This window comes from Hevea brasiliensis, chromosome 2 (genome assembly GCF_030052815.1).
Source record: "Hevea brasiliensis isolate MT/VB/25A 57/8 chromosome 2, ASM3005281v1, whole genome shotgun sequence".
Taxonomy (NCBI): domain Eukaryota; kingdom Viridiplantae; phylum Streptophyta; class Magnoliopsida; order Malpighiales; family Euphorbiaceae; genus Hevea; species Hevea brasiliensis.
In genome coordinates, this window is record NC_079494.1 from 6,526,762 (window position 1) to 6,541,292 (window position 14,531).

Consider the following 14,531-nt stretch of genomic DNA (forward strand, 5'->3'; position numbering starts at 1 on the left):
TAGAAGTAACCATTGATTTAGTTTTGAAATTTAATAAAGACTTACAATTTAGGATATATATATATATATATATGTTTTGAAACTATACATGAAATTTATTGTCAACAAATAGATGAATTACATTACCAAATGAATAAAAATAAATAAATAAAAGAATTACATTAGGATCCTATTAAGATAGGGCTTTTTTTTCTAAATAAGTGGGTTTGAAAAAAAAAATAAACACATAAAAGGATGACTTATAAAATATTTATTATATATATATATATATTTTTTTTTTTAACTATGTAAAACGAGATAAAAATGAAATAGCTTTAGTAGCGTCCCATTGACGTGGAGAGCTTAGCTAAAAACACGTTCCTTTGATAAATATTTTGTAAGTCACGTGGTTATTTTTTTCAAACACACCTGTTTGCGGAAAAAACACCACCAAGATATATGGTTTCAATATTGTATGAATATGCTCCTAGGCACTAGCTATAATTACAATATAAACGATTAGCTTTCCACTAGAAATTTATTCAACTCTTATTTATTATTAGCAGATGGAAATCAATCAATTTTGTATCTTCATTCAGGAGCATCAAATTCTCCTTGTGGTGATCTAGCTTCACGAAGCTGCTTCTCCGTGGAGAGAATTTTAGCCAACCTATACACAAAGGTGCAATTCAAATTACCAGAAGGAAAAAAAAGTTAAGAAAACAACATATGGGCATAGCTATATACATACTTTTTCAGAGCATCTTCATTTGTAGCCTCGTAAGCAGGCTCAAAGGCACCGTTGTCCAAGTTCACCCTGGCAACTCGTTTCTTGAGCAACTCCTCACCAACTTTCACAAGATTCTTCAAGTTTTCTTCCGTGGCAATATCCACCGAAGAGAGGTTTCCACTTAGTGTATCGTCCTGAATTCGAATGTAATTATCTTCGGAGTGAAGAGACTTGAAAACGGTGGAAATGTGAAAATCAACCATGTCGCTGCTGGCTTGCATAAAAATATCCACCAAGGGAGTAGAGTGTTCGCTGTTTAACCATCCCAACAAACCCCACTTAGCAGCATCATCAGCACGATATTTTTCTTCGCATTTTGGTGAACCAGTCCCCAAGGATAACACCAGAAATCGGTTATAGTCTGTTGGCTTTATGGGCAAGAAGAAGTCTGAGTTATCGTTGTTAATTTCTTTCATCACAGCATTCATAGCTACCAAAGCCTGAAATACTAAACAGAATCAGAAGAATGACCAGAGATTTTAATATATATACAAATCAACGATGCTGAAGATCAATTAATCTTCGCGAGAAGATACCGGATTATTAGCAGCCACGCCTCCATCAATAAGATGGAATTCCCTCACTTTTCCCGTGGAATCCTTGGTTTCGAAACGGTGGGCTGGGAGATAAGTTGGGGCAGCTGAAGTTGCAATGCATATATCCGAGAGAAGGGCATTAATGGATGGGTTTCTCTTCACCTGAACAAAGCATGCATATGCATAAGGCAAAAATCATCAGAAAGAGGTGGAGCGAACCAAATTCATGCGGAAGAGATCTACTATCAAGTTATGAACCTCATAGGTGGAGAAGACAGTTGGTTGGAGGCGCTTGATATCAAACGTTGGAATGACAACATTTGTTAACGTCTGGTCCAGTCTTATATCTCCTAATTTTTCCTTCACAATTTGGTGTAAATATTTTCCATCGTACTTGGGTCCTGTCAGTGCCCGAACCAGATTGGTCGCAGGAGCAAAGGGGGAACTGTTGCAAAATTACAGAAATTAATTATATATAGTACCCACATGCATATGTTAGCAATTGAGACACTAGCTCATCGATCGATCTTCATTTCAAGCTTTAATGAATTGTTATTACCTGTCTTGATTGAAGATTTTAGGGCAGTGCTCGAGATAGAAGTCTGTGATGTCCTTGGCAGCAAACAAAGGTCGATTTTTCTCATTCAGTGCTGTGAGCATAGCAGTCACGAGGCCACCAGTGCTAGTTCCTGCGATGACATCAAAATAGTCCGCCAATCTTGCATCCTCTCCATCCAGTTTCTGCCCAGGTTTTTTATTTTAGTAAAAAAGAAATTGCATCAAATATTAACTATACAATTGAGTAAGATTACCCTACATCCAAGTATATAAATTATGATAGGTTCCATGTATATGTGTGTGTATATAAATATATATGACTTTCTATTAGCTGAAACACCCATGTATAAGTAAGAATTTTTCTAACTAAAATAATGTAGGTCATGTGTAAATACGCAAGACATAATGTTGTGTTTATTCACCTGAAGCTCAGACTCTAAAAAGCCAAGGATTGTTGCTGGTACGATTCCTCTTATTCCACCACCATCGACGCTAAGAATGGTGATTAAGTTTCCGTAAGTTGGAGGCTGAAGGGGAGATCTTGGAGTTTGCAGCTGGGGTGATCTTGGAGTTTCCATATCAGATTTTAAGTGACCAGGAAATGCTAAATAATATAGAGAAAGAACCGAGGGTCCTGAAAGAAGAGATGAAGAGGTTAATGTGTTAGAGCTTGGAGTGAAGAGAGACTGTGTACTACTGTAAAGTGTTTGAACCTGCAGTCTCCCAAGCGAATTGGAAGGGTACTTATAGACCTGAGCACTTGACTAATTAAATATTGAATTTTCAACACAGTAAAGCCTTATACTAGTCAAATATATATCATCCCATTTGAAATTCACGAGTTTTAATTGATCAACAAATTTCAGGGGATGATTTCTGAAGATGATTTCTCCAGGGAGTGGAGTTTGCTTCTTAATGATTGTAAAATGCTTCTGTAGCAGGGGTCAGGCTTCTTCCTCCTTTGGAACCCTCGCCAGGCAAACAACGTTGCTCAGCAGTTAGCTGGAAACCCTAGTCTTTTTGACGTGACCTGGTCAGAGCCCTTGTTCTTGGATTGTATCTCTTAGTAATTTAAAAAAAAAAAATCAGGAGATTACAAAAAAAACAAATGAAAAATTCCAGGAGACGAGGGATCATTGATTGGGCCATCCTACGAAGTGGCGGAGCTAAAGATGTTATTTTTGGAGCACTAAATAAGAAATATAATTACAGTGATATGTAAAATTTTACTGTAAATATAATTCTATTATAATAAAGAATTTACAAATTATCTAATGAGTAACGTTTAAATTAATTACTAAATAACTAATAAAATAAATTAAAATGTTGCTTATCTATTAGAAAAATTTAAATTTATAATCAAATATCTGAAATATATATATATATATATATATATATATATATATATATATATATATATATATATATATATATTGAGTTAGAGTGCATTAATTTAAAATTATAATTATAATTTTTATTTTATATGTACACATTATAATAAAAATATTTGTAATTTTTCTTAATTTAAAGTAAAATTAAATAAATATTTAAATACTTTTAAGTGACAATAATAATTTGTCACAATAAGAATATATTAAAAATAAATATATAATATATTATATGTTAATAAATTTTTAAAAATTTTGGTGAAGCATGGTCCACGTGCGTACGTGCCATGTAGCCTAGTCCATATTGCTACTGACAATGGATTAAGTAATGAGAATGGTAGTGTTTCCAGATTATACCAACATTTACGTAGATTTTACTTATTTTATATATAAATTTTATTTATAAATTTTATTATATATGTATTTTAAATTTATAATAAATAAAATTTAAATAAAAATATCTCCATTTAAATAAGTTTAAAAAAAATATTTTCATCAAATTAAATAAAATTTCATAACAACATTTTCTAAAAATAAAATGATAATTTTGTCATACTTTCTCTAAAATTCTCTCTCTACAGAAAGAGAACTCTCTCGTTGATTTTAGTGTTGACAACCTTTCTTCCCTCATTTAGATCTTTGTTTCTTTCCTTTCTTTTTCTTTTTTTATTTTTATTTTTCTATATTTTCTTTAAATAATTCTTAGATCTGTTCTATTTTAAAGTGGTTATTGACAATTTGTTCTCATGTCTTTTTTTTTATCAATAGGTATTCTTTTTTTATTTTTTATTTTTTTATTTTATCAATAGATAGAACGCATATACACTCTATTTTTCTTGATATATCTTAAATTTATTTTTCCCAATTTATATGGTTATCCGTTCTTTTGTGAGAATTTAGTTTTTAGTTATAATGAATAAAAGCATGATTATTAGTTTTATGTAGTTGGAGATTTTAGATCTTAATTTGTAGATGTAAATCTTCTACTAATAGAGCTTAGTAGTGCGGTATATTCTTTCATTAATGTATAGTAGCTAAAACTCATCTGTATATGTCATATATATTAAGGGCCTATTTAGTTTAACTGCTGAATACAGCTGATAACTGTTAGCTAGCTGATAGCTGGTAGCTGATGATAGCTGATTTATGTTAAGTGTTTGGTAAAACCATATTAAGTTATTGCTATTTATATGTGAAATGACTAATAAGAGTATATACTATATAATTTATTTTATTATTGAAATAAATATAAAATTATAAATTTATTATATTATATTATTTATTTTATTATTAAATTAAATATATAATTATTAAATTAATATATTATATCATTTATTATATTATTAAAATAAATATATAATTATTAATCTATTATATTATATCATTTATTTTATTATTAAAATAAGAAAATAATTAATTTTTTTTAAAAAATAATTAAATAACTTTAAAAATATAGATAAAATAATAAAGTAATTATTATTGTTGATAAAGCAAAAATTTATAATTAATTTTAAGTTTTTAGATATAAATAAATATTTTATATTTTATGTTATTAATAAAAAAATATTTTAACAAAGTTGAAATGCATTAATTAAAATATTAAAATTATAAATGAAAAAATAAAAGTATTAATCATATTAATTTTTGAATTAAATAAAAAAGGATAATATGGTCAAAATAAAAAATAAAATCAAATCAGCTATCAGCTGATGAGAAACAGTTTTAAAAATAGAGCTGCTATAAACTGCAGCTAATGGATATCATATTAGTTACCTATCAGCTTTATTTTTTGAAACTTATCAAACGCTCTAATTCACTTATTCGAGTATCTATCAACTATCAGCTGTACCTAATAAGTGAACCAAATATCCCCTAAGTTCCTAGAAAAACAGTCCGGGTATAAAAGATTCAGAGATGTTATTTTGTCATCTAAATCAAACAAAGAAATCGATGGCTACTTGAAAGAGTTAGATCTTTTGTCAATATCATCTTTGAGTAGAAAGATTTAATATCATTAATTTTTTTATATTAAAAGATCATTGAGTTTTAATTTTATTGTCATAGTAAGTTTTATGTCTAATCTATAATAGTGAGATCTTATCCCTTCTGTAATTATTTATAATCCTTAAAGTAATATTATTAAAGAATTATATTTTTATAAAAAAAAATGATAATTTTGTCATAACCGTTATTTTCCGATTACTAATCTAATCCAAATAATGGTGGGATAACTGCAAAAAAAAATCTTGTACTTTTTAATCTTTTGTAATTTTATTCTATACTATAAAAATTATCAATTAAATTATGAACTTTTTAACCTTGACCAATTCTATTTTACCGATATCAAAACCGTTATCTTACTAATGGAGATGCCACATGAACTGTCATATCAGATGCCACGCCACGCCAACAATTGGGTATAATTAGTAAAAGTTGAAAAGTATAAAGTTTAATTGGCAATTTAATTAGTATATAATATAATTGAAAAAAAAATTGAAAATATGGGGTTTTTTTGGCAATTTTTCTAAAATTATTAAATTTTAAAATATAAATTATTAATTATAAATATATTTTATGTAGATAATTTTTATAAGTATTTTATACGTTGTTATCTCTAACATAATCTAAAGATTAAAAAATTAATTTTCCTTAAATATTTACTATAAAAATTATATATAATTTATTAAAATATATAAAACAACAATAACAATTAAGTCTCTTAAAACAGCAATAACAATTAAATCTCTAAAAACTAGTTAAAGTTGGTTATATAGATTATTTTTTGCCATTTAATTATGTTCGAAACTAATTTCTTATTAATATTGAAAGGTTATAATTTTTTTGTATTGATGCATGCATTTTAGACCATCATTTAGGTGTAATTTTTGCACATAATTTACCCTTGTTCATAGCTATTATTATAGATATTAGTATATATTTAGTCAATTTTATAATTTTCACACTTCTTAGTTTAATTTTTGGAATTTACTTGTTTTGTAGGTTAAATTTGGAGAAATTTGATGTATTTTGATCAGAGTAGCCATTTGGAGGAGATTAAAGTCGAATTGCAAAAAAATTTTGAAGTTGAGTAAAAAAATGGCCGAGAGCGACACAACCTGCAGCACAACCGAATTAGCTTATGTAGCAGGTTGTGTCGATCGTCAGATATTCACGCCGAGAGCGACACAACCCGCAACACAACCCACGACACAACTGACCCGGCTTATGTCATTTCTACTGGAAATAATTGACGTGGCATTTCCGTTACTCCAGCTTTTTACCTCACTTTCTCTGGAACCTTCCCCCTTTTACCCATTCTAGGGCAGACCCTTAGCCTATATAAAGCCTCATTTTATCATTTTCTTTCCATAGAGAGCAAGGGAGGCATTTTCGGCAAAGTTAGAAAGAGAGAAGGAGGAGCTCATTCTGCATTTTTCCAGCAGCAGCAAGGATCACGTTTTTGCACTTTTCTGCAGCAGATCCTTCTGCAATTTTCTGGGTTTTTCTACCCCTTAGCTTTCATTTCCATTATTTCTTCATTTATACATTTGGGTTTATCTTTAAACAATGATTTGTGAGTAGTTGATTGAGATTCTAGAGATGGGTTTGTAAATATTGTTTTGTATTGTGGTTTTGAACTGATTTGGCCATTTAAATGAAGATTGTTATATTTTGATTTATTGCTTGTGTGCTTATTGCCTTGCTTGATGAATGGGCCCTCATTAAGTTAAGCTTTAATCCTTAATAGATGGACTGAAAAGTGAATATTGGGGATGGATAATCTTGCAATAAACTTTATTTTCTTGGTGTTAGAAATAAGCTATAAGAAGATTAAGGGGAACTTTCCAAAAATCAATTAGAGCATTAATTGGGTTTTTGTTAGGTTTGAAATACCGTGAAAACAGGGTTTGATTTAATGAAAACCAACTTTGAGATGCTTGAAAAAGGTTTCAAAAATTTAAGAATTGATTTCCCTCAAAATTGCAATTCTCATGTGTTTGGCTAAATTAGGGATAAACCACATGCAAACAATATGGAAAATCCAATCTCTAGAATCATTTTAATTTTTATTGAATTTAGATTTAATTCCTCTCAATTTCACAAATAGAAATTTCAAATTAATTTTTGGTAATCTAGTTTAATTAATTTTAGTTAATTGTTTGATTTAGTTTAATTTCTCAAATACCAATTTTAATTCTAAATTTCATTTTTAATATCTTTAAATTTTGTTATTCTAAATTAGCTTATCCTTTTATTTCCAATTTAAGCACAATTCCCTGTGGAATCGATATCATTTTTAAAACTATACTACTGTGACCCGTGCACTTGCGGACACACCGTATCAAGTTTTTGGCGCCGTTGCCGGGGAATTGTTTGTTTTAAGTTGGATTTTAATTGTTTTAAGCTAATTAGAATCTTTATTTTCTTTTATTTTCACTACTACTCCTTGTGTTTTTCAGGTACTTTTCTTGTTTATGAGACGATCGAAAAGCACAAGTGACACCGAATTGTTGTTCAATCCTGAAATTGAAAAATTCTGTCGAGCCAACAAAAAGGAGTACAAGAGAAGAAAGGAAGCAGAAAAAGAAGAACAACAAAGATTTGAGCAAGAGGAGACAATTGAAAATATGGAGAATCAAAATAGAGCTATTGGTGGAAACAATGGAGCAAATGAGCAAAACGGGCAAAATGCAGTTGCTAATCAAAATGATCCTCAAAGAAGATCCATGTTGGATTATACTTTTCCTAGATGTGCTGATGTGAGAGATAACAGACCTATCATTGGAGCTAATCAATTTGAGTTAAAGACTGGTCTCATTCAAATGGTTCAGAATTCACAATTTGGAGGTAGTCCACTTGAAAATCCTCATTCTCATTTGAAGAAATTTTTGATGATATGTGGTACACAAAGGCAACCTGGAGTTTCTGATGAAGTTATTCGGCTCACTTTATTTCCATTCTCTCTCCGGGATTCAGCATTGGAATGGTATGACTCACTTCCACAAGCTATTATAGCTACTTGGGAGCAGCTATCTCAAGCTTTTCTATCTCAATTTTTCCCACCTGGGAAAACTACTCATTTGAGGAATTTGATGGTAGCTTTTAAGCCAAGGGATGATGAAACTTTGTATGAATCTTGGATGAGATTTAAGGAGCTTGAAAGGCAATGTCCTCATCATGAAATACCCAAATGGATGATTGTTCAGAATTTCTACACCAGAGTTACTCCAGCCATAAGAAACACAATTGATTCACAAGCAGGAGGAGATTTCATGAGAATGACAAGTGAAGAATGCTATGATCTATTAGAGAAGATTGCTCATAACACCCATTTGTGGGGAAATCCTAGAGCACTTGAGCCAAAGAAAGCTGGGATTTATGAACTTGACTCAGTTAACTACATGAATGCAAGATTTGATCAGTTGACTCAGCTTCTTAGTGATTTTTGCACAAAGGCTACAACCTCAACTCCTACAACTATGCAACAAGTTGCCTTCACAGATGGAACTCAAAGTTGTGGAGTTGATTACTCTTCTTATGGTGATTTGCAAGAACAAGCTGCTTATGCAGGAGGTTATCAACAGAAACCTATGGGAAATGCTTACTCTAATATGAACAACTCAACATGGAGACCACAAGCAACTTTTGCTCAACAAGGCCAAAGCTCAAATTATGCTCATAACCAGCAGTTTATGTAGCAAAATAGGCCTCAATTTCAGCCTCAATTTCAGCCCACAAGACAACCACCACCTGGATATCAAGCAAGAGCACAACAATCCCTTCCACCTCATGAGCCGAAGCCAACCTTGGAAAGCATGATGGAGAAATTTTTCGCTGAACAAAGCAAGATGAATAGCAAATTGGAGGAAGAAATGCAACACATGAGACAAACCATGGATCAATTACAAGTCCACAACCGCATGTTGGAGACTCAATTGGCGCAACAAGCAAGCTCATCGGGAAGCAATTCTTATGGCAAACTACCTAGCCAACCACAAAACCCTCATGAACAATGTAAGGTTGTAACCTTGAGAAGTGGTAAAAAAGTTGGTCAAGAGAGTGAAAACAAGAGAGAAGAAAAAGAGAGAACAAAAGAAGAAAATTCAGTTGAGAGCAAGAAAAATGAAAAAGAAGAAGAAAGCAAAAGTGAGCAAGATGAGGGAGAGAAACCATATATCCCACCTGAACCTTACAAGCCCACCCTTCCCTACCCTCAAAGATTCATCAAGCACAAGCTAGACAAACAATTTGGCAAGTTCCTTGAAGTGCTAAAGAAATTGTATATCAATGTGCCATTCACTGAGGCACTATCCCAAATGCCAAGTTATGCCAAGTTTTTGAAGGAGATTCTTTCCAACAAGAGAAGGCTAGAAGATTATGACACCATCAACTTGGGAGAGCAATGCAGTGCTATAATTCAGAAGAAGTTACCTCCCAAACTCAAAGATCCGGGTGTGTTTTCCATTCCTTGTCATATTGGTGATAATTGTGTGGCAAATGCCTTATGTGACCTTGGAGCTAGTGTCAGCCTAATGCCTCTTTCAATATATGAGAAGTTGAATATGGGAGAATTGAAGCCCACAAACATGTATCTTTCATTGGCTGACCGTTCAATTAAGTATCCGGAAGGCATTCTTGAAAATGTGCCTATCAAGGTTGGAAAATTTTACATTCCGGTGGACTTTGTCATTTTGGATATGGAAGAAGACACAAAAGTTCCTATCTTATTGGGAAGACCCTTTTTGGCAACGGCTGGTGCATTAATTGATGTGAAGGGTGAGCAATTGACACTTAGAGTGGGAGATGATCAAATGATATTCAACATCAATCCAGCCATGAAAAGGAAACATGAAGAAGTTGAGTCTTGTTTGCGGGTAGACATTATTGATGAGATTGTTCAAGAGCATTTCAGACAAAGCTATCCACAAGACCAACTTGAAAATTGCTTAGTCCATGGTGGGAGCATTGATGATGATAATCACAACATGGCTATATTTGCGCAACACTTGGAGAGTTCTCCACCACATCCTGAAGCCACAATTTTTCAACTTGAAGGAGTGCAAAATTTGGAGATCAAACCACCATCATTAAAGGTAGAGGATGCCCCAAAGGAAGATCTTAAACCTCTTCCTTCCAACCTCAGGTATGCTTTTCTTGGACCGAATGAAACATATCCTGTTATAATTAATGCATGTTTGACTGATATTGAGATTGACAAATTGTTGAGAGTTTTGAGAGAATATCAAAGAGTTTTGGGTTATGCAATTGATGATATAAAGGGAATTAGTCCAACAGTTTGTATGCATAGGATTTTCCTTGAGCCAAATAGTAAACCTTCCATTGAACACCAAAGAAGATTGAATCCTACAATGAAGGATGTTGTGAAAAAGGAAATCCTAAAATTACTAGCTGCTGGAATTATTTACCCTATTTCTGACAGTGAATGGGTTAGTCCTGTGCATGTTGTACCAAAAAAAGGTGGGGTGACAGTTGTTAAAAATGAGAATAATGAATTGATACCCACTAGAACTGTTACAGGATGGAGAATGTGCATAGACTATAGAAAGTTGACAATGCCACAAGAAAAGACCATTTTCCTCTTCCTTTTATGGATCAAATGTTAGAGAGATTGGCCAAGCATTCATTCTTTTGTTACTTAGATGGATATTCTGGTTTCTTTCAAATTCCAATACATCCTGATGACCAAGAAAAAACTACCTTTACCTGTCCCTATGGCACCTTTGCCTATCGAAGGATGCCATTCGGATTGTGTAATGCGCCTGGCACATTTCAAAGGTGCATGATGGCCATTTTTTCTGATTTTATTGAAGAAATTATGGAGGTCTTCATGGATGACTTTTCAGTATATGGAACTAATTTTGATTCATGCTTGACTAATTTGTCTAAAATCTTGCAGAGGTGTGCTGATAATGATCTGGTTTTGAATTGGGAGAAATGCCACTTTATGGTCCAAGAGGGGATCGTTTTAAGGCATTTGATCTCAAAAAGGGGAATTGAAGTTGATAGAGCTAAAATAGAAATTATTGAAAAAATGCCCCCTCCAACCACTGTCAAAGGAGTGCGAAGTTTTCTTGGACATGCCGGGTTTTACCGGCGATTTATTCAGGATTTTTCTAAACTTGCTAAACCCTTAACAAATCTTTTGAATCATGATGTTAAATTTGATTTTAATCAAGATTGTATGGTTTCTTTGTTTGCGAGTTAAAGACGGCATTAACAATAGCTCCTATCATGCAACCCCGGATTGGACTTTGCCATTCGAAATTATGTGTGATGCAAGCGAGTTTCTTTGTTGAGCCGTCCTTGGCAGTGAAAGATAGAAAACCTTATGCCATTTACTATGCAAGCCGAACCCTTGATGAAGCTCAAGTTAATTATGCCACAACTGAAAAGGAGTTCCTTGCGGTAGTATTTGCACTCAATAAATTCCGTTCTTATTTGGTCAACTCAAAGGTAATTGTTTTCACTGATCATGCAGCAATAAAGTATTTAATGAGCAAGAAAGAAGCTAAATCTAGGTTGATTAGATGGATTTTATTACTTCAAGAATTTGATTTGGAAATAAGAGATAAAAAGCGTGTTGAGAATGTGGTGGCTGATCACCTTTCTAGGATAAAAACTGAAAATAAAGATGATGAAATTGTGCCAATTGATGAGTTTTTCATGAATGAGCAGTTGTATGTGTTGAATTCTGCACTTCCATGGTTTCTCGATATTGTGAATTTCTTGTCTTGTGGTGTCTTGCCACTGATTTATCTTGGCGACAAAGAAAAGATTCTTGCATGATGTTAAATTTTATTCTTGGGAAGAACCTCTTTTGTTTAGTAGATGTAATGATGGAATAATTAGGAGATGTATACCAGAGGAAGAAATAAATGATGTTATTTACCATTGTCATTCCTCTGAATATGGTGGTCATTTTAGTGTCTCAAAAACTGTTGAAAAAGTTTTGACATCAGGTTTCTATTGGCCTAAAATGTTTAAACATGTGAGAGACTTTGTAAGCAAGTGTGATAGGTGCCAAAAGGTAGGCAACATTTCCAAAAGAGATGAGATGCCCCAACAGTCCATATTAGAAGTTGAATTATTTGATGTGTGGGGAATTGATTTCATGGGGCCATTTCCATCTTCTTATGGGAATAAATATATCTTGGTAGGGGTGGACTATGTATCTAAATGGATAGAAGCTATTGCTACACCTACCAATGATGCCAAAGTTGTGGTGAAATTTCTGAAAAAATTTGTTTTGACCAGGTTTGGTGCCCCACGTGCCATAATCAGCGATGGTGGTAGCCATTTTTGCAACCACCAATTTGAAAATTGATGAGAAAATATAGGGTAAAGCATAGGATTGCCACACCATATCACCCTCAAACAAATGGCCAAGTAGAAATCACAAATAGAGAAATCAAGCAAATCTTGGAGAAAACTGTCAATAAGTCCAGAAAAGATTGGTCCCTTAAATTAGATGACACTCTTTGGGCATATAGAACAGCATTTAAAACCCCCATAGGAACTACACCTTATAGGTTAGTTTTTGGGAAATCATGCCACTTGCCCGTAGAATTAGAACATAAAGCTTATTGGGCCATTAGAGCAATCAATTTTGATTTACAAGCTGCTGGACACAAAAGATTTTTGCAACTTGATGAATTAGAAGAATTGAGACTTGATGCTTATGAAAATGCTAGGATCTATAAAGAAAGAACAAAAAAATGGCATGATAAGCATATCAAGAAAAAGTACTTTAAAGAAGGAGATTTGGTTCTCTTATTCAATTCAAGGTTAAAATTTTTTCCAGGAAAATTAAAATCAAGGTGGTCCGGCCCATTTAAAATTGTGAGAGTTTTCCCTTATGGTGCTGTGGAAATCTTTGGTGAAAAATCGGGTAATTTCAAGGTAAATGGGCAAAGGTTGAGGCACTATTCAGTTGGTGAGCCAATTGAGAAGATAGCAACTTGCTATCTCTCTCATTCTCCATAACATTTTGAGTGAGTATGGTCAAGCTAAAGACCTAAACTTAGCATTTTTGTGCATAACTCCCAATTTTTCATTGATTCTTTATTTCTTTCATATATATTTGTTTTAGATTTTTCTATACTCCTTACTCAGAGTTTAACATTGTTCTAATTTCCTTGTGCAGATGGGATGCAATGCATTGCAAGCAAATGAGCAATAAAAATTTTATTTTTAGCTTTAAATTTTAGGTTTTTAATTTGTTCACTTATAATTTTCATCTCTCTTTTGTTGAGTATTTGCTGGTTCATATTGCTGGATTCATTGCCCTTTTGGTTAATTTTAAGAGAATTTTTCCAAATTTTGATATCTTGGTTTAACAAGAAAATTATTTGAATATGGGTGTGTGAATTGGTGCTTTGAAAAATTATTTTGTGTGAGTATTTGATGAACATAACAAGTTGAACAATTAGAATTCATGTTATAAAGGTTTAATCATTTGAAATCTAATTTGTTTCAATTTTTTTTTAGGTGCTATGAAATTCGGTCATTTTTGGGCAGCAGACTGCACAACTTGCGACATAACCGGGATAAAAACTTCCTTCACCGGAATGGGCCAGCAGTAAAACCCAAAAGCCCACACCCAAAAATTAAATCTAAAACCCAACCGATTAAAAAAAAAAAAAACCCAAAGCATAAAGCCCGAAACCAAACCTAAAACCAGCCCAACCAACTAAACCCCAATCCCCAAGCCCACAACCCGTAAACCCATAACCTTCTTCTCCCTCCCGACATCGCTCCCGACACAACCCTTCCCTCCCGCCGTCGCCTTCATCTTCACCGTCACCGAAACCTTCAACTTCTTCCCATATTTCGTCCTTTTCCAATCACGTCCCTCCATTTCGCCATGTCCGACTCCCCATTATCATTCGAAAACTCGCCTCCCCACTCCTCACACCCGCCACAGCCCCAAGGCACCCCACCCATGCACGCCGACCCATCGCCGACCCATTTTGTTGATGCTCCGATCGCCACACTCAAGAAGAAAAAGGCGAAAAGCATTAAACCACACAAATCGACGGGCGGCGTCAAGAGGAAACGACCCGACCCGGCCACACAACAAACTCCAACCCCCCCTCCAATGCCTGCCGCACCTGCTGACCGACGTGGCATCCCGAAGTCGGCGGTCAAGCGCCCCGGTACATCTAAAGGTAACCTTGCATTCCCCTCCTCTTTGCCTACTGCTATACACTGGGTATTACCTACTGCCGATATGAAGAAAAATAAGGCAAGAGTTGTAGC

At 33.5% G+C, this 14,531-nt stretch overlaps 1 protein-coding gene and 1 non-coding gene across 2 annotated transcripts; both read right to left on the reverse strand.

Moving 5' to 3' along the window:
* Positions 1-570: 570 nt before the first annotated feature.
* LOC110654655 (patatin-like protein 2) lies at positions 571-2,441 on the reverse strand. Its single transcript, XM_058143040.1, has 6 exons — positions 2,286-2,441; positions 1,865-2,046; positions 1,564-1,750; positions 1,306-1,467; positions 731-1,209; positions 571-649 (listed from the first exon to the last, which is right to left on the reverse strand). Exons 1-6 carry the CDS (start codon positions 2,439-2,441, stop codon positions 571-573), a joined length of 1,245 nt encoding a protein of 414 aa, XP_057999023.1.
* A 5,888-nt stretch (positions 2,442-8,329) lies between these two features.
* Positions 8,330-8,436, reverse strand: LOC131178185 (small nucleolar RNA R71). Its single transcript, XR_009147317.1, has one exon. It is a non-coding gene; the product is annotated as a small nucleolar RNA R71 (small nucleolar RNA).
* Positions 8,437-14,531: the final 6,095 nt, after the last annotated feature.

Bases quoted from the DNA above. Each gene is read 5' to 3' on its own strand.
- LOC110654655 (XM_058143040.1), bottom strand. From the start codon at position 2,441: ATGGAAACTCCAAGATCACCCCAGCTGCAAACTCCAAGATCTCCCCTT. The intron at 1,751-1,864 runs GTAATAACAATT...ATTTTGCAACAG, and splicing joins AAAATCTTCAATCAAGACAG to TTCCCCCTTTGCTCCTGCGA. The intron at 1,210-1,305 runs GTATCTTCTCGC...TTAGTATTTCAG, and splicing joins GCGTGGCTGCTAATAATCCG to GCTTTGGTAGCTATGAATGC.